The 20,874-nt window shown below is 43.2% G+C and overlaps 1 protein-coding gene across 7 annotated transcripts in view; it reads right to left on the bottom strand.

The window, feature by feature from the left end:
• Positions 1-20,874, bottom strand: part of relch (RAB11 binding and LisH domain, coiled-coil and HEAT repeat containing) — a 117,500-nt gene that overhangs the window by 11,443 nt on the left and 85,183 nt on the right. For 3 of the 7 annotated variants that reach the window (XM_038796537.1, XM_038796539.1, XM_038796534.1), the window contains 11 exons: positions 18,786-18,933; positions 16,768-16,924; positions 13,265-13,388; positions 12,088-12,136; positions 10,946-11,031; positions 10,700-10,806; positions 8,541-8,640; positions 6,572-6,654; positions 5,234-5,297; positions 4,008-4,146; positions 2,157-2,273 (listed from right to left, as the gene is read on the bottom strand). In XM_038796537.1, the coding sequence (XP_038652465.1) occupies positions 2,157-2,273; positions 4,008-4,146; positions 5,234-5,297; positions 6,572-6,654; positions 8,541-8,640; positions 10,700-10,806; positions 10,946-11,031; positions 12,088-12,136; positions 13,265-13,388; positions 16,768-16,924; positions 18,786-18,933 (1,174 nt within the window). Of the gene's footprint in view, positions 1-2,156; positions 2,274-4,007; positions 4,147-5,233; positions 5,298-5,748; positions 5,832-6,571; positions 6,655-8,540; positions 8,641-10,699; positions 10,807-10,945; positions 11,032-12,087; positions 12,137-13,264; positions 13,389-16,767; positions 16,925-18,785; positions 18,934-20,874 lie in introns of those variants that run through there. The other 4 variants (XM_038796535.1, XM_038796538.1, XR_005460600.1 and 1 more) reach the window with 3 other exon arrangements.

Genomic DNA, 20,874 nt, shown 5'->3' with positions numbered 1-20,874 from the left:
GAGTTGCGGTTTTTGAGGTGAGTCATCAAGATGTCTTGGGCAAGTCACACCACCAGCGAAGAGGTGGTGCTGGTAAAATCGGAGACCAAAAGAACTCTGCTGACCCAGAGCTGGAGAGAAAATTGGAATTTCTTGGGCGTGTAATGAGAATTCGTGATTTAGAAAGTCTGATGCTGTTGAGAAAGATTGATGGCAAAAGAGACCGAGGTAGACAAAGAGCGATCTTTCTAAACAGCCTTGCAAACTGGGCTGAAGATGATCAATGCCTCCAGAGCAAGATTAACACGGAGGTCCATGTTTGCCAATGCCTTCTTAGGGCCTGGTGCCTGAAGAGAGATAGAATAAAGTTTGATGATGCGGATTCCCAACATTTGTCATCAAATAAGGTCAGCGAGGGAGATCTGCAGTTTTACTGGTAAATACTCCGGAGCCTTTAACACCATGCCTATAATTTATTAACACTTACAAGCATGTAGCAACAGGATGAATTCTGATGTTGTAATCTAGTGAGGAATGGAATTCTGAGACAATTTACAGAGTGTAGGGGTGGCACAGAGGTTAGCGCTGCAGCCTATAGCGCTGAAGACCCGGGTTCAATCCTGACCCTGGGTCACTGTCCGTGTGGAGTTTGCACATTTTCCCCATGCCTGCATGGGTCTGACCCCACAACTCAAAGATGAGCAGGTTAGGTGGATTGGCCACGCTAAATTGCCCCTTAATTGGAAAAAAATAACTGGGTACTATAAATTCTTTAAAAAAAAACACAATTTACATTGTCCTCAGAGGGAGCAATGACACTCCCAAATTCCAAGGACTTCTATTTAAATAGATACATTTCCAACCAGGTTGGAAATTCCACTGAATTCTGTCTCGAGAATTTCAAACTAGGGTTTACAACACTTGGCAGTTTTACAACAAACTATAGATTGTCATGAGGAAATGTTGTTTTCTTCCTGGCCAGACAAGGTGCATAGAGCCAGCCATATCTAATACTCTGAAGTGATACACTCGGACAGCCATGAACAAATTCTCACTAGATCTAGAGTATGAACACTCGCCCCCTGTCTGTGTGGGTTTCCTCCGGGCGCTCCGGTTTCCTCCCACAAGTCCCGAAAAACGTGCTTGTTTGGTAATTTGGACATTCTGAATTCTCCCTCCGTGTACCCGAACAGGCGACGGAATGTGCTGACTAGGGGATTTTCACAGTAACTTCACTGCAGTGTTAATGTAAGCCTACTTGTGACAATAATAAAGATCATTTATTTTATTGAGAGGAAAAATAATCAAAAGAGGTGTTTTTCTGTAAGGCACTTAAGAGCTTTCTGGACTCAACACAGCTTAGCGATATCCTCAAATTTTTCTTTTTTTGGGCAGCAGTTGTTCATGATTCTACAATTCACACCTCCAGACACAGGCTATTTTTTCGTTGCCCCATTACGATTCCCTTTTGGCTTGCACCATGAACCCTTTTGTCATTTAAAGTCATCGCCTTCCACCTCATCACATCTAACCTAGTCGTACGGCTGTGGAAAATGATCTCCTCCACAATCGGACCAAAATAATTTGTGAATGTGGACACAACCTAGTCCCTTCGTTACTTTTATAGACCCTGATTCAATGACCAAGGGAGGGGGCCGAAACAAGCTGAATTACAATCACTATTATAGCTTCTTATATGATGCAACTCTTAATATGGCATTGAGAAATTCAAAGAAGCGTTGGCTCACAGCCGGGAAACTTGGCACGTTTGGCTGCACATGGCCCAAAGCAAAAAAATCATAATGATTTTTGACATCTGAAAATTGAGAGCGCACCCTACAAGTAGCCTCACTTTTGAAATTATGGAGCAGCTTTTTTTAAAATGCATTTCCCTTAGATCAATAGAAAGGCCTGAAATAAAGCTCCTATTAAAAAAAAGACTATTATGGTTGATGAGTTAAAAACGTAAGGGTTGCTGAGGTGCTTAAGCTTAGGTGTAACCTTTGTTCATACAAATGCATTAACCTGCGATAGAATTAAAATCTAAATGGCAATTAAATGCAAAACAATTTAAATGGAAACTTCACATTTTTCTGAATGGCATGTTCAAGCGATTATTTTTCCAACTCACTGGCATGCGGTTAGAATAAACATCGGCCGTACTACTGAAAGGATACAGCAACAGGACAGAGCACTGTAAGCTTCAAAGAGTTGAATGGCAATGTCGAGTCTTTTTGTGTCAACTGCTTGTTGGTTGTTTGAGATGGCCAACTTGTGTAGATTGGGGAGAACAACTGCGAAAAATGGAGGAAAAACAAACAAAATAATTTTAAAATGGGAGGTGAAACTGCCCCCTTTTGTTTAAAAGCACACAGCGGACATTCCCTCTTCATTTAACAATTGTTGGATATCGCTACATCAGGAAACATTCCCAGCCAAACTGCACTAACCCCAGTCGAAATCCAGCTATTTACATGCCCCACATCAGCCCTCTGCTCTTCCTTATTTAATTTATGGGAAAGCACCTGGCCTCCACTTCAAGACTGGCAACTCACACAAGAAACACTATGAATGGAGGCAGGCAGTGGAAACAGGACACCCGCTTGCTGTGCCGTGGGCCACAGACATATCCTTTACACTATTGCTCCTTTTTCACTCTTTTTTCATTTGTCTTTTCCTTTCTCTTCTTTTCGCCTCCTCGTTTGTACCTTTTTATTCATCACAGCGTTCTTGATCGGGGTTGCGAGATTCAGTGATTCACTTCTCCTATGAGGTGAGGGCTTCTCATTGTATTAAACCGCAGGTCCAGCAACAGAAATAACACCGTGCACCCAGCACATACCAATCGCGTGCAGGCACGAGAACCTTATCACACGGAAGAGCTGGTGGGATACATGAAGCCATTGCTGCCATAATTTGGTTGAAGTTTGATAAGCGTTACAGCGGTCTACATTGTAGTTCTGGTCGCCACACTAAGGAAGGATGTGATCGCACTAGAAAGGATGCAGAGGAGATTCACAAGGCTGTTGCCTGGGTTGCAGCACTTCAGTGATGAAGAGAGCCTGGTTTGCTGGGGTTGTTCTCCTTAGAGCAGAGAAGGCTGAGGGGGGGGGACCTGATCGAGGTGAACAAAATTATGAAGGACATAGATTGGGTGGATATGAAAAAACCTTTCTTCTCAGAAAAGGGGTCAATAACCACGGGGCATAGATTTAAGGTAACGGGCAGGAGGTTTAGAGGGGATGAGAGAAAAAATGTTTTCACCTGGAGGATTAGTGTGAATCTGGAACACGCTGACTGAAAGGGTGGTAGAAATGAGAACCCTCACAACATTTAAGAAGCATTTAAATGAGCACTTGAAATGCCATGGTACACATAGCTATGGGCCAAGTTCTGGAAAATGTAGGTACACCCACCATGCAGTTGGGGGGGGGGGGTTAGTTCCTGGATGCTGTCCCAGTGACCGGCACAGTTTGATGACCTGCACAGACATGATGGGCCAAAGGGCCTCTTGCTATGTTGTAAAACTGCGTCTCTATTGTCGACAGAAAAAAAGTTAACAGTGTGAACAACGAAGATCAAGCATCCGGTTGGCGGAGTTACTTATTAAAAAAAAAATCAAATGTGTTCCATTATCACTGGCAAGTTAAAGTGTAAGTGAGTGGATTAGGACAATGTTCACCGATGTATCAAATTACAGTGACACTAAAAGCAACTTGGCAGAGGCAGACATCTTGAATTTCAAGGCAGTCAGGTGTAATTCCACCCCCCCAAATGTTTGACACATTTAATTCAAAGCTCCTTAAATTGCAGAGATGGAGGGCAGTCTGCATACTGACGTTTACACAGAAGGTTTCAAAAGTTATCCAGGTGACAAGAACATGCATTCTCCAAAATAATTCCAAATAAGAGATCATTCTATACTTTAACCGTTGATGCAAAACATGTCAAAGTTTGATGTGCAATTAAAACAGTGGATCCTTGGCGAGGAACGCAAGATACGTGGAACATAAAAAAAAGATACGTACACTCATCCCTAAATTTTGGTTCAGCATTTGGCCCAACTCTTCCAAACGTCTTGATTATTTCCATTTGCAGAGAGTGTTGATCATGGTACTGCGGATCTTCAAGAAACGAAGCCAACTGCATCTTGACTCTTTCCAACAGCTGTTAAAATCAAATTGTGGGGCATGAAGTTAGCATTTTAATGCCCAGGTTCCTGCTGAAACGAAAACTCAAGTCATCAGCAAGATGTAGAAATACAATTAGAAAAGACAAACGATTCTATTCCTGGTCAATCTTCAATTACTGAACAAAACAAGTCAACTTGCAACCAAAGCTGAAAAATAAGAGAAATACATGGCATGTCTGAAAGTACCCGGAAATAGAAAAGACGAGCATAGGTCACTCGTTAAGTTCCCTTATTGGTACTCAGCACATTTAAACCAGCAACGGTGACCTGTTCTACTCCCGGATGCTTGGCGTAGACCTGTAAAGGGACTCACCTGCCTTTATGCAATTCTAACAAAGTATCTCTACCCAAAATGCACACTCTATTCCCTTTTCTGATGATATGCACTTCCAGCATGTGTCTAATTTCCACCATTTGCAATTTTCTAATGCATCTCCAGATTGATACGTGTACAAGGTTCACTGCTCTGTTTGTCCAGACTAGATTGTCAGTTTAAAACTAGACAATGTTGGAAATGTTCAGAGGACCAGCAGGATTTGTGGTGAGAGAAAAGGTTAACTTTTCAGACCAATAACCTTAGCAGAGCTGGTAAAAGTTAGAGATGTAACCGGCTTTAAGGAAGTGCATTTAATCGGTCTTCCATTCTGTGACAAACCTCTCCCTTTTGTTCGTTCCTCGCTTCCCTACTTGCTTAAAAGACTGTAATGTTTCTAACATTTTCCCTTTCTGACAAAATGACACGGAGCTGAAACATTAACTGTTCCTATCCTGACGGATGTTGCTGAGTATTTCTATCATTTTCTGTTCTTAGCTGCAGTGGCTCGCTTTAGGATGATCGGCTCGTCTGTAATTTGTAATAAACCACGTGCATGTTAATACGTATCCAGTGCCGCCAGCGTAACCCAGTGACTTCAGCTCTGTATCAGATTCTATTGCATTAGGTGACGTATGCTGTATCGGTTATGACACTATGGCTAAAACCTGCCAGACCCTACCAGACTTGTTAATCAACGGCCAGATATTCAGATCAGCTTGGTCATGTCTAAGTAGTTCACACTGTACCTCTCTCTGGGTTACTGTTTCCATAATGGTGCCAAATGCAGGTATTGTAGCTATTCGTACAGAGCTGGAAAAAGAAAGAAAACTGTTATAACCTCTGTAAAGTACCAATTTAATATATACATACATGGGACAAATTAGTGTGTAAGTTTTGTTAGGCTGTTACAATAGGATAGTCATGGACATAAAATCGAACAATGCACAGTTTTCTCTTCAGAACTGGATAGGCGGCCGAGTTGGTGATTGCAGAGTATGCCACACAATTATCTTTCAAGAGATAACATCTCAAATATAATTTTATGCATTTGAGCGCAACATGTGAAAGGAACCCATTTTAACAAGTTTTAAGCAAGAGGTTGTTATAAGTAGGATTATCAGCTGGTCAGCTATCAGGTCTGGAGAGAATACTGCAGTGCTATCAAACAAAATCAGTGTCAAGACAAATGATTGTTTTTTTTCTCTTTTGCTCTTTTAAAAAAAAAAAATAAAAGTCTATGGTCTTGGTCTGAACAACTCACAATTCAAGGTCACTGGATAAGGTAACAAGGGCCGGAGCAACCCGCTTGTCAATTAAGGGTTCATTCATGCCTCGCACGATCAGCTGTAACCGGTCAAAAAAATGCAACAAAAATAAAACAAAAAAAAACACTGATGAAAAAAATCGATTGGTTAAAGAGGATGAGTGCTCAGACTTTCAGTCCATTCAAGGAAGTATTCAACCACACACACACAAAAAAAAGGCATATGGCACATGCGCAACAGCTAGTTAACATCAACCTGAGAGAAATTAGTAGGTTAAACAAAAGCCACGCATCCCTTTTGAGCTGAAAAATCACCCATCTAATTTGATATTTTGTTAGGACGGCTGTGTTGGGAAGCCAGAATTTAAAACACAAATAATTTAGGCAATGTTGTACTAAATTCATTAACTTGAAAGAAAGAGTTTTTGGCACTAAAATGGGAGCAACATACTGAATTTTGGATGCCATTGTGCCAATGAACAGGAAAAGTTACGCAACAAAAATTCTGCAGCAGAATTTAAAACACTGCTTAATCAGAGTTTATTTGCATAAAATGCAAAGTGAATTTTCATGGTTATAATGTTCTGGAGGTGAGCGATTTCCAAAATAAATCGAGATAGTTAAATAGCTCAATCTTCCCTTACCCGCAGGGTCAAAATATTGCATTTTCACAGTCTAAAAACCATATCACAAAATAAGCACAACTGTTTACACGATTGGCAGTGCATCAATGCAGTAAGAGTAAGTAACAAATCAAAGGGCGATTTCTCAGCATGGTAATAAAAAGCGATGCGCTTCAACTGGCTAGGATGAAACTTACATTTCAGGGTCACTGGAGAGAGTGATAAGAGCAGGGACAACTCTCTGAGCTACCAGAGTTTCATTCACCCCCTTCACCAACAGCTGATTGGGCAGAACAAGGGATGTCACATGTGATACGTAGAAAGAGTGAGCAGAGTATCATGGTAAGTAGCATGGCACATCGAAGAGAGAGTGAGAGAGGAACAAAAGAGCAAACAAAAAATTAGAGAAGCAACAATGTCTACAGAACAGCTCAACATTTACAGGGTTTGAAACACTACAACAGCTCAAAATTTCTATGAAATAGCGGCACATACCAAAGTTATCAGCTGATCGCACAGATTTGCAATACGCAAATAAAAAATACCCAGGCGAGATTAAACAAAAACTAATGACTAGCTCAGTTGACTTATCTTGTAATATTGACAAGTTATTTTGTTTGCATCAATATCACTACCCACAGAAGTAATCCAATGTTTCACTCCCAGTCCTACTCATTTTAAATGCACGAGGAACTAATGCAGAATGCATGGCCAAATCCCTGGTATACAATACTGGTGGGTGAAATGCAAAGTGCAAGTTCAGAAAAGGTTACCGTTTGTGCCAAGTTTACTCCTCGAACAAGAAAACTGGTTTCACTTTTTTTCCTGTTCTTCAAAGCGACTATATCTTTTTGACCAACGATAGTGACTATCTATACATGCTAAGCAAGTCTATATGCATTAAAAAAGGTCACCTTATCCTGGCTACATATCTGGAGTTGGCCATTCAGGAACAAATCAAGTTTATAAGATTTAACTTTATCACTGAATTTCAAACCCCATTACCCACTTGGTAGGAAATACACATCATATGCAGCTTAAAAACTTATTTTTGTGGGAAAAAAAAATGTAGGCTACATTTAAAACAAGAGAATAAGAGCAGAGTAGACCACATGGTCCCTTGAGCCTGCTCTGTCATTTAATATCATGGCGATCTTCCTTAACTCGATATTCCTGCACTACCCCCATAGCCCTTAGTGCCAAAAAACTTGCCATCTCCGTCCTGAACATGAATGAGGCTATGCAGCTCCCTACACATTAGAAAAATTTTTTGCCGCTTCGTCCTTAAATGGTTGACACATTAACCCGAGATATGACCTCTGCCTCTCTGGATTTTCCATCAACGGTAAACAGCCTCACCGTCTCCAGCCTGACAAATGCCCTAAGAATTTATACATCTCAATGAAGTCAGTCAACATGAAACTCTGAATTCTCATTAAAACAGAAACACTTTGCAAGTCACACGATTGTTCCTTTCAATTAAAAGCTCATGATATAGGCACCCTAACTCCTCCCACTCTGGCAACCAAGTCAACAGCTCCGAAGTACCAATATCCAGAATATTTATTTCCACTTAATAATAGCATCCCCGCCATCACCAATTAGCATGCAAATTCTTTCAATACTTCTCCAACTCACATCCTTCTGTCCAAAGACACATCTCCAACGCCCCCCCTCCCCCCCACCACGGAAATGTGGAACCTTTTATCGCCCACTTTTGAAATGAAAGCTCAAGCTGCAGATGCATTCCTGCAGTGCACCAATAGCTATGGACTACACTGTCCGAAGAACTGTGGCCAATCAGGTCTGGCAGCTTTGGTAGTGTGCAGGTGCAAAAAAAGGATATCTCACCCTGGCAGACAAAGCTTACATTGCAAACCACGGAAGAATCTAAAAGCATTGTTGAGTGGCTAAAGCACAGTAGCTGATAACAAAAAGGGATAGCCAAGCAATCGCACACCTCTGCATTAACAGATGTTCCACTATGGTAACATTTTACTGTAAAGTTATACAAGTCATATTCTTAAACCAGAAGGGTTAAGTGATGCCCCATTGATATCTCGTATATCTCGATTACATAGAATCGCAATAGCATTTTAAAATATGGCCTCATAAAAAATACATTTAATTGGGAACAAAATGATTGTATTGATAATTTGAGCTTACCTCAAACATTCTAGCAGCAGTGCATCTAACAAGTGCTGAAGTGTGTACGACTCCATACCACAGCACTGTCAGTAGTAGTTCGTGGTATGCTGGGTTTGCACTAAAACAAACAGAAAAGGAAAGATCAAACTGAAAATATTTGTCAATATAAGTGCTTTTGAGGGGGGGGGGGGTCAACATGTCTTTCAGATACAAACTTCACAATTCTGAAATATGCCCCCCCCCCCCCTAAACTTTTCAGGTTTCTGCAAGTAGCATTTTAAACGAAAGCAGTTGTGTGCCAAATCCCGTAAGAATATAACAAATTAAATTCCTTTACACCGATATTGAATTGCAGTATTACACTGGTCGTTAAGAAGGTTAAAATTACAATGGGAAATGCCAATTCTAATTTCAAACTGGAATGCTCTGAAACAGCTTGGACCCAAGCCCTACTTAATGGAAAATAACTTTGGCTGTCACAAGCCAATTAAACATTAAGACGTGTGAAATAAGACAGTCAACTTTCTACTTCTGTCTACTGCAATAGCTGTGAACTTAGGAAGGATTCTGTGATATTAAATATAAGTTGAACTACACTGGAGGTGGATGAACTTTGAAAACGTCTAAAACCCTGCAACAGGAAATTAAAACAGGTGGTGGATTCCACCAGGACTCAAGTATACTGGCTAGAAATGGAACCTGCAGCACCGAACTAAACTCTCCAAAGAAATGGTGTGGAGCTTGCGAAGCTCGAGAATCAAAGCAGCAGCATATACAGGGGGAAAAGAAAAAGCACCAACATTAATTCAAAGTTTAAGGGTGCAACTGCTGGAAACTAGATTGGAAGAGAAATATCACGTGAACCAAAACTTAAAAGGGAATCACTGAAATTAAGCAATGCTGAGGAGAGCATTTGGCAGCATTTACAAAAAGGATGCTGTCAGAGCATCTTAGCGAACTTAAAAGGGGAGGTCGTGGCATAGCGTAATCCAGAGACCCGAGTTCAAATCCCACCACCAGCAGATGGTGCAATTTGAATTCAATAAATATCTGTAATTAAAGGAAAGTCAATTGATGACCATAAAACCATTGTCGTTTGTCGTATAAACATCTGGTTCACTGATGTCCTTTAGGGAAGGAAATCGGTCGTCCTTACCCGGTCTGGCCTACATGCGACTCCAGATTCAATGCGGTGGACTGTTAAATACCCTCAGGGATGGGCAATAAATGCTGGCCCAGCCAGCAATACCCACATCCCACGAATGGATAAAATAAATCCTGGGAGAAGGAGGAGAAGTTGGGGGATGGAGAAAATAAATCAATGGCACCCATGAGAAATTAAATCCCATGAGAAATTAAATCAAGTGAATATGGCGAGAGGAGATCAGACAGGAAAGTGCCCGAGTAAAAAGTAAAATGGAGGCAGAAGTGTGCTGGGTGGAGATGTTGACAAATAAGGAATGCAGGTTTAGTAGCTGGCCCAAGGAGATCCTTCCAGCTTTAGAAAAGGTAGATGATAATAAGTGCGGAAGTGAGGAAATAATTGTGGGTAATTAAGTACCATTAGTGGCTGAAGAAACTGCAGTATGATATCATGCACTGACCATAAAATGCAGAGGAGAATAAGATCACAGTAAATAAATCAGGAATGTTAGCTTGGACGAAGGAGAAGGCTGAAAAGTAAACTGAAATTGTAGTTGTAATGGATTCCTCACTTCGGAAAATTGGATAGACATATATTGTTGCAGAAGCTGTAAGGTGGGGGGGGGGGGGGTGAGAGAACGAGGGTGGCATAGTGCCAATGACACTGGATGAGTAATCCAAACGCCCAAAATGAATGCTTTTGGGACATTGGTTCAAATCCCACCATGGCAACTGGTGGAATTTAAATTCAATGAAGTAAAATCTGGAATTGAAAGCTCGTCTCCGTAATGGTGAGCATGGAACTATCATTGCTCACCATGAAACTCATCTTGCTCACCAATTTCCTGCAGGGAAGGAGATCTGCTCACCTTACTTACCCAGTGTGGCCTGTGTGTGACTCCAGATAGCAATGTGCTTGACCCTTATCTGCCATCTGAAATAGCCTAGCCTACTCAGCTCAAGGGCAATTAGGGATGGGCAACAAACAACATTTTAGGGATGTAGAGTTTTCAGAAAAAAATAGAATATCTTACCCTAGTTCTACAAATGAAGCCTTCAGACTATCAAGAGGTGCATGGGATAATGAAAGCGTGGTCATTACATCTTCCAAAAATCCCACTAAGAGTTTCCGGTCTTCTTCCTGAGGAGAGTTGCACTTTACTCAGCATTTGATAGAATTCATTAACTTTTTTGGGGGGGGGGGGGGGGGGGGGGAATTAATTAACTAAAAATGAGAGGAGGTTGATAAGCCTGTAATTACAAATGCCAACTTCACGTACCTGGTTGTAACAAGTAAGTACTCCAGTTGCGTATATGGGAACTGTTGCCTTTGTCAGCACCCCGTTGCCAGTTGTAGCAGATAAATCTTGTCAAAAAAGAAACAAACATCAATGGACAGCATCACAAGGCGGCAGCTCACAACCACTTTCTCAAGGGCAATTAGGGATGGGCAATGAATGTTGGCCTACCCAGCAACACCCACAGCCCTGGAATAAATAAAAAAAAACACATAACATAGAAAATAGGAGGAGGCCATTCGGCCCATTAAGCCTGCTCCGCCATTCATTATGATCATAGTTGATCATAAAGTTGAATACCCTGATCCCTCCTCCTCCCCATATCCCTGGAACTCTTTAGCCCCAAGAGCTATATCTAATTCCTTCTTGAAATCACACAATGTTTTGGCCTCACCTACTTTCTGTGGTAGCGAATTCCACAGATTCCCTACTCTCTGGGTGGAGAAATGTCTACTTACTGCATCCTCTACGCAAAGGCCATTTGTCAAGTAGCTAACTGCACCATAGCTTTTGGCACATTGTGAGGCCAAAAAATTATGTTTGGATACTTAAAATGGAGCTAGCCTTCAGAATGAATCAAGTTGAAACTATAATAAAACCAGCATAAAGCAGAGTATGTAACAATTTTAACCAACATAACCGTCTTCAGTATAATCATGTGTGCGTAGCACAAACCTTCAGATTTGCATGGAGACTTTAGATAGAATAACTAAATTAAAGCTTTAGTCTTGGAGCAGTACGGTTCCCTGAATACCACTATTTTGTTTTGCAATGCCAGTCGTAAAACTTCACAACAGGGCCAAAGAGCACACCGACTGCCTTGGGACAAGAGTGGAAACATTCAGGATAAAACACAACAAGCTTCTGAAACTTCACATTTATGTTTGCTAACATCTGGAGACTACCAATTGCTGTTGGCATACAATATTTAAAAAAAAATTCCAATTAATTCATTAAAACTGTTTGTGGATATGCACACTGTTAAAGCAATTAAAATAAATTAAATCAAACCATAACTAATTTGCCTTTGTATTCTCCCCTTGTCCAAGTGTAAAGTGAGGCCTTCAATTAATATTCAAGCACTGGAAAGTTTAACAGTGTGGTAGTGTGTGGGTGCAGCTTACCAACAGCTTCTTCTGATAGCCTCAGTATTTCTTGGAACTGTGGCTTTACCTAAGGGCGTACAATACCTCACATTAGATTAGAGCAAAGGCAAAGACAATCTAAAGTCACGTACACATGGTTATCTACTAGGTCAACTGCATTCAAAGCTCAGGAATGGTAATTTATTTTTTAAGAAGTTTTCCAACTAAAGGGGCAATTTAGCGTGGCTAATCCACCTACCCTGCACATCTCTTTGGGTTGTAGGGGTGAGACCCACGCAGGCACGGGGAGAATGTGCAAACTCCACACGGACAGAGACCCGGGGCCGGGATCGAACCTGGGACCTCGGCGCAGGAATGGTGATTTAAACCAATAAAAATAAAAGCTAACTTAGCAAACCAAATAATCGAAGATCGAATTTTTAGGCATTGCTTCTAAAATGAAACTGAAGAGGTCCAACAAGAGGCTCCGTTTTATTCGTTCTGTTACTTACGAACACAGTTGGACATTATAAGAGCGAACAATCATCAAATCTGGATTGACACTGGTTGTTAAATTGTCATTTGTACAGGAGCAGCTGCCTCTTGTTCCGAACTTTTAGCTGCTGCTTTAGAAATTCAAACATCGGACGGGATTCAAATTATGATTTTGGAATTTTTAATCAGTTGCAATTGAAATTTAGTACAAAGCCTAAAAGTTAGATTTCCAGAACTGTACCCGAGAGAGAATAATGGGGAGAGGACAAGATGATTTGATATTCTACAATTCCGACAGACACAGATATAAGTGAGAGTCTAATTGGATTTAGACAATGAGTGCAGTTCTGAAAGAAGCAGATTTAAACTCGATTTTCATCGAGTGATTAAAACCTCTGGTTGGCAGTGGGTTCGGACATTACAGGTCTGAAATGATCAAATATTCCATCAGATACAATGGCTCTCATCACGCTGGAGCATACATGGGTGAATATCCTGCAGCTTATCTTAATAATGTCTGGAGATCAAGCAGCACAAATGCAGAACTCAACCTCAAGAGGCGAAATAGGTGGAGAGGATCCTTGAGCAGTAACATTGAAAAACTAAATTAAACTATTACATGTATTTGCTAGTTGCCAACGATTTGCATTTTTCTCGTGCTCATTTAAAAAAAACATGGGTCAGCTGTATCGCTATTGACGAGGAGTTGAAATTAACTCACCTTTGTGTTTGTGAAAATTTTACCAAACGTTCGACACAGTCTCCAGAAATACCGGGAGAAATCATGGACACAGGATGTGGAGGTAACGTTAATTTTACCAACGGTTTCTATTAAGTGCGGTAATCTGCAAAGAAATGAAAAGAGTCACTGAGAACTTCGGACCCATTTTGCAGCCAGACCCTCCGTAATCTTCAGATGAGAAACGGAATTACTAAGGGCCAGCCGATTTCAAACACTCCCAACAAAATGTTTACAGTAATTCCTAACATTTTAATTGGCAATAAACTTAGTCTGAGATCAAAAGTCTAAACACCCAAGAACCAAAAGCTTGGATGAAAATTAAAATTTTCTTTTAAGACACGGAGTTTGAAAAACAAGCAATTCTTCATATTGGAGGAGGCTATCTTCATTATCCAAGGCAAACTTTTTAACATTGATTCACATTAAAATATGCGCAATATCGGAAATGTCTTTGAAACAATGGCAAACAGCTGGCTTGCAATGCAGAACAAGGCCAGCAGCGCGGGTTCAATTCCCGTACTAGCCTCCCCGAACAGGCGCCAGAATGTGGCGACGAGGGGCTTTTCACAGTAACGTCATTGAAGCCTACTCGTGGCAATAACCAATTTTCATTTCATTTCAATAAAATGTTCTAGGACCGGGAGCATGACGATATCAGGAGGCATTTGACACTGTTTAACAATAATACGCCATGTGGGCATGTCAAAATTCGGGAACCTACCGGTGCTATTAAAGTATCAATTTAAAAGGCAATTGTGTAAATTAACTATCCACCTCACTGAAATAATAATAATGATGCGCCTTCAGCATGGGATTTACAACAGGAGGGGAATCAGAGCCTCAGCTTTGCATTTTGCTCATTGCGTGCAGTGACATTTTGGGTATTTTCTCCAAGAGGAACCACCTCTTCTTAGTGAGAGGGTCCTTTGATTGCTCATTGAATATTACAGTGTCCGTAACCCAGGGGAGAGGGCAGAGGAAGAAGGGAACACATGGAGGCTGAGGAAGTTATGGTTCCTCAGGAAGGGGAGAGCAGCACCAGACTCTGATAGTCAGCAGACGGCCAGAAACCCCCAGTGGAGGTGCAGACGAACTTACGTTGCCCAAAGGGCGCATAAGCAGCGATTCAGATACCTGAAACTTAAGAGAAACACAGTCCTGAAGACTCAGGTTTTCAAGGGGGTCTGTGACATCACTATGTGAGATACTCGCAGGGGAGATCTCACCCAATGCCTGTTGCATTGAAAGTGGCATTGGCGTTTTACTTCTTTGCAACTGGCTCAATCCAGGCAGCCTGTGGAGTCCTCAGTGGCATAACACAGCCTGCTGCACGGCATTGAATCAAGTTGTTCACAGATGTAATGTTCCGAAGGCAGAAATTACATCTCCTTCACGCAGGATGTCCAAAGTCAAATGGATACACACCAAGAATTTGCAATGATTGCAGGTTTCCCCAGGCAGCAGGGAGCCATTGACGGAATCGACGTACTTTGTGATGGACAGTCATGCATATTCGTAAACAAAAAGGGTGTCCATTCAATCATTGTTTGGCTGCCGTGCAACCATAATTAGTGGGTCCTGCAGTGTGGGCCAAGTATTGGGGGGGGGGGGGGGGGTTTAGCAGCGACGACTAATACATCCTTAGGAACTCTCAGATTCCAGACCTCTTCACTGGCCCAGATTCCTTGGAGGGATAGCTACTCGGTGACGAGGTAATTCACTGAAACGATGGCTAATAACACCTGTGAGTGTGCCCGGACCGGATGCAAAAAGGAGGTACAATGAGAGCAAGGTCATAGTGGAGCAGATCATTGGTCTCCTGAATATGCAATTATGATGCCTGGTCAGATCTGGAGGCACATCACATTACACGTCCTCATGTGTGTCCCTGATGGTTGCGGTTTACTGCGTATTCTATAACATCACCAAAGAGGAGTAGCGAGGAGGAGGATGACACACCAGATTGGGAGGGGGGGGGGGAGCGGAAAGAGGGCAGGTCCAATCCCCCATGAGGGTGGTGGTGGGCTCAGGGACCAAGGCAATGTTCCTCCTGAGGACCCTGACCATGGTCAAGTGGACGGTTGACACACCAGGGGTGCCTTAATATGGCAAAGGCTTCTATAGAACGTCTTGTCACTGCCACAGAAGGGGTTTGGTGAACTCTTGGCCCCCCTTTTCCCAGCGCTCAGCATAAGCTGGTCACGTCAATCATAGACAGAATGTAAAAGTGCACTAAGGGCAGCCTCACTGAATCTGGAGGCAACTTTGTCCCTTCTAGAAGGTCTCTCCCCTCGCTCCGTGGGCGGCATTGGTGGCACAGTGGCTAGCACTGTTGTTTCACAGCGCCAGGGACCACGGTTTGATTCCCGGCTTGGGTCACTGTGTGTGCGGAGTCTGCACCTTGTCCCCGTGTCTGCGTGGGTTTCCTCCGGATGCTCCGTTTTCCTCCCACAAGTCCCAAAAGACGTGCTGTTAGGTGAATTGGACATTCTGATTTCTCCCTCTGTGTTCCCGAACAGGCGCCATAGTGTGGCGACCAGGGGATTTTCACAGTAACTTCATTGCAGCGTTAATGTCAGCCTACTTGTGACACAAGAAAGATTACTATTACAGACATACATGCATGGAAATACATAATAAATTTACAACTCCCCAGTGTCAAAAGGTGGGAGACTTGCTGATTTGTAACATATCTACCACCTACGAAGGTTCACACAGTTGGCAGCGATTAATCAAAGTTTAAATAGACCTAGTCTGGCCAGACTAGAAAATGCCCAAATCTTCACTATGGATAGCAGATGCACTCAACTGATCATCTGATGGGTCTCCTGACACAGTCCTGTGCCAGGTATCCCTTGTGTTCCCTGTTATCTACTTCCAGGTCACTGCCTACAGCCTCCGAGACCGGACATCCCGCCTCCAACATTCTTTTCGCGGGATGGAGGTCTATAACTCACCCTTTCCGCTAATTCAAAGCAATTACTGTATTACCGCAATCAGAATGCTACTCACTTCCCAGTGTTGGACCCACTGTCGACATGTGACAATATTATTCAGCCCAATAGTGCAGCAATAAACATTGTGGTTTATTAATTGATGTCAATGTGCAATTACAGCAGGCAGTTTCTAAATGACATTGGTGAAAGGGGGCGCCCCAGCAGCACAGTGTTGCTTCACAACACCAGGGACCCAGGTTGAATTCCGGGATTGGGTGACTGTTGGTGTGGAGTTTTTACATTCTCCCAGTGTCTGCCTGGGTTTCCTCCGGGTATTCTGTTTTCTCGCACAGTCCAAAGATGTGCAGGTTAGGTGGATTGCCCATGCTAAAATTTCCCCTTTGTGTCCAAAGATGTGCAGGTTAGGTGGGGTGCTCTTTCAGAGGGGTGGTTTAGACTCGATGGGCCAAATGGCCCTCTGCTCTGTAGGGATTCTATGGTTCTATTCTATGATTCTATGGAAGATGAGACACAGCACCAACTCACAGTTGGTTGACGACCCACAGAAGATTCTCCCAGCCAGTTGTGCCTTCATGTTCGAGCTGATTATCATAAAGCTGCAATAGCACCGATAACTGTTCTCTGCTTCCAATGATTGTCGCCACGTCTTGAAGAGGGGACGCTGGTCGAGGGAATCTGGTCACTAAAAGAATAAATAAAATGGATTCATGATGGAGACATGCACATAAATGCCGGGTCTTGTTTTCAGTAAGGGAAGCACTTGTTGCTTAAATTTCTTCTCTCAAATTCCACAGACGTATTAAATTTCCTTAATCTTAGATATGTTGGTTGAGTTTAACAGAATAAGACCAGGGATGTTTCTGGTTTAGTCCCATTACTGATCTCAAGTGTGTGCTGTGGCATAGTTACCATTACAGCTCACCGCTCAAAGTCCACAGACCATGTACAATCTACCCGAGCAAGGACTCTACCCCATCAAATACTTTCTTCAGGAAACGTTTTGTGCAAATACATTTCAGTGATCTCTGATAATTAAACAACATTCCAAAGAGTCTACCCCACCATTCAACCTTTGCTTTTTGTTGCCTGTTCTCCATAAATGAAAGTGGGAATAGGTTACTGAGTTGGATGATCATAATGAATGGCGGAGCAGCCTCGAAGGGCCGAATGGACCATTCCTGCTCCTGTTCTCTATGTAAATCATTGAAGGCGACAGGGCACGTTGAACGCGTGGTCAATAAAGTACATGTCATCCTGGGCTCTATAAATAGAGGCATAGAGTACAAGAGCAAGGAAGGGATGTTAAACATGTACAAAACATTGTTTCCGCCTGAACTGGAGTACTCCCTAGTTCTGGGAATCACACTTTGGGAAAGCTCTTCTTGCTTTGTAAGCCAACATACCATTTGCCTGCCTAACCACCAGTTGAACCTGCATGCTTACTTTCAGTGTACAAAGACATCATGATCTCGTTTTGCCCAATTTATAAGAAGATTAATGTCACTCATAATCGCAGATGTTCTTTTATTTGCATTGGTCTCTAATTTCCTGTTTAATGCCGCTCTCAAAATCACCCCTCCAGTTTGGGGGTGTATATTGGTTTTCTTACACATACGCCAAGTACCAATCTTTACTTGCTTTTTTTGAAAATCACGGGCATGATTCTCCGCACCCCACGCCGGGTGGGAGAATCGCGGGAGGGCCGGGCAAATCACGCCACGCCGCCCTGGCACCCCCCGTGTTTCTCCCACCCCCCCAAAAAATGGCGTGTCGCGTTTTTCGACAGGCCGCTTGGAGAATCGCCGCGATTCTCTGGCCCGGATGGGCTGAGCGGCCTGCCGAACCCGACCGGTTCACACCGGCGCCAACCACACCTGGTCGCTGCCGGCGTGAACAGCGTGCGACAGGTGTGTATGGGGCCTGTGGGGGGCGGAGGGAGGATCGAGCACCACGGGCGTGCTCAGCAGATGTCTGGCCCGCGATCGGTGCCCACCGATCGTCGGGCCGGCGTCTGTAAACGACGGACTCTTTTCCCTCTGCCGCCCGCAACATCAAGCCGCCATGTCATGCGGGCAGCGGAGGGGCAGACGGCAACCACGTATGCGCGGGTTGGAGCCGGCCAACCTGTGCATGCGCGGCTGATGTCATTCCCGGCGCGGCGCTTTGACGCAAGCGTCAAGGCCGGGCGTTCGGGATTCACGCACCTCCGCTCCTAGCCCCCTTGGGGGGGGGGGGGGGGGGGGGGGGGGGGGGGGGGAAGAGAAGAAGAGGAGAATAGGGGGCGAGGAGCGGCCTCCGACGCCGGAGTGAAACACTCCGGGTTTCACTCCGGCCTCGGCACTCAAGTCTCCCGTTGGGAGAATCGCGCCCCACGAATGTGCGGTTGAAAGTGAAAATGGCCTCCCAATGTTAAAATTCCCACAAATCCTCAAATCATCCCCAACGACCTTTTTAAATTATCCTCAAGTGCAATTATCTAGCCTGGCCTCACCAAAACTGCATTTGAACATTATTCATGAGCGGATCATAGTGCTATACACTACCCTCTATCTGCGGCACCTCTCCTTGAAGCTTTGCTTTGCTTGCGAAAGGTGCATTTTTCAGTACCAGTGCAAAGAGCGGTGGAATCAGTGATTGCATGGCTGAAAGATGTAAGTGGAGCTTATGCTCGTCGAGTCCATGCTCTCCATCCTAGATGAGAATATGCAGAAACAAGATAGAGTTGATTTAGGAATAATGTAGGCATCAGATGAGCGTCAATAGATAGCCGTTTGTTTTTAAATAAAAGCAGCAAATTTGCAATACAGAAATATACACATGTTAATTACCAAGTATTAAAAGAAGTTCGACAGGAAAGTACTCATGATTACTTTGAAGATTAAGGACTTGTTAAACAATTTAAATTTTTAATTCACCCAAAGTAAAGATTAAAACATCCGGCCTTGCAAATTTCCTATACCAGTTGTTTCCATGAGGAACACAAATTTTACAAGCTCTAAATCCGATAGGATTAAGGGATGAACTGGACTTATTTTTCTATATTTGAGCGCAGTTATTTGTCCTTCAAAAATAAGTACAGGTCGAGGCAGCACAGTGGCGCACTGGGTTAGCCCTGCTGCCTCACGGCGCCGAGGTCCCAGGTTCGATCCCGGCTCTGGGTCACTGTCCGTATGGAGTTTGCACATTGTCCCTGTGTTTGCGTGGGTCTCACCCCCACAACCCAAAGATGTGCACGGAAGGTGAATTGGCTATGCTAAATTGTCCCTTAATTGGAAAAAAATAATTGGGTACTCTAAATAATAAAAAAAATAAGTACAGGTCAAAAAGTGTGACGTTCTACATTACTGACGTAAAACTGGTATGGTCAGAACGTCCAAATGCAAGGATTATAAAGTTGGAATTTCTGTTTGACAGAACAAAGTTGGTGACAAGGTGGCACAGTGGTTAGCACTGCTGTCTCACAGTGCCAGGGACCCGGGTTCAATTCCGGCCTTGGGTGACTGTATGGAGTCTGCACGTTCTCCCAGTGTCTGCTTGGGTTCCCTCCAGGAGCTCCGGTTTTCTGCCACAGTTCAAAGATGTGCAGGTTACGGGGCTAGAGCGGGGGCATGGGCCTAGGTAGAGCGCTGTTTCAGAAGATTGGTGCAGACTCAGCGGGTCGAATGGCCTCCTTCTGCGCTACAGGAATCCAATGGTTGTTACCACAAGGATTCTATAAGACGACAATGAAGCCCACCCCCAAAGCATGATGGGCAGACTTTCAAAGCTGAACACCCAATTCTTGCTCCCCACCCACCCCTCTAAGGCATAAAGTTTATAATTTTAGAAAACGGGTGGTTCTGATACTTGCAACAATAAAAGTTCGTTGCCAATATTAATACAGTCTTTGTTTTATAAATTTAGAGTACCCAATTCATTTTTCTTTCCAATTAAGGGGCAATTTAGTGTGGCCAATCCACCTACCCTGCACATCTTTGGGTTGTGGGGGTGAAACCCACGCAAACACGGGGAGAATATGCAAACTCCACACGGACAGTGACCCAGAGCTGGGATCGAACCTGGAACCTCGGCGCCGTGAGGCAGCAATGCTAATCACTGCGTCACTGCTGCCCCAATATTAATACAATTGGACTTTACTGTCCAACCTGGGCCTTAGCTTGGTTGACCATATACATGGTGGCAACCCCATCACCGCCCTTTTATGTTACCCCATTTAGGGTTGTCCGTTTTGACAGTATTGAAGCGGGCCCTGCACATATTCTGATAGGACTGCCCTGTTCTAAAACATGGAAAAGGGAGAAAATGAAAATGTGTAAAGAGAAAGTTCTCAAAGATGTGCAAGAGAAGTCAGCAAGCCAGTTGGTCCAACCATCTATCATCATGCATGAAGACTATCTAAATGGGAAAGGAAGGGTCAAACAGAAATCCCAAGTTTATAATGCTTGCATTTCATTCAACAATGACTGAACTGCATCACCAACAAATTCTAATACGTATGCAATCCACAACCTTTCATGCTCAAATTAATGTTGATTCTTATTTAGTACTCTAACTTCTAAGAGATATTCCTGACTAATTATTTTAAAGAATATAGTACCTAAAGTAACTACCCTGCCCTTTTACCACATCTCA

Source organism: Scyliorhinus canicula, chromosome 5, assembly GCF_902713615.1.
Source record: "Scyliorhinus canicula chromosome 5, sScyCan1.1, whole genome shotgun sequence".
Taxonomy (NCBI): Eukaryota; Metazoa; Chordata; class Chondrichthyes; order Carcharhiniformes; family Scyliorhinidae; genus Scyliorhinus; species Scyliorhinus canicula.
The sequence above is the reverse complement of the archived record's forward strand: the minus strand, read 5'-3'. Positions and strand labels throughout refer to the sequence as shown.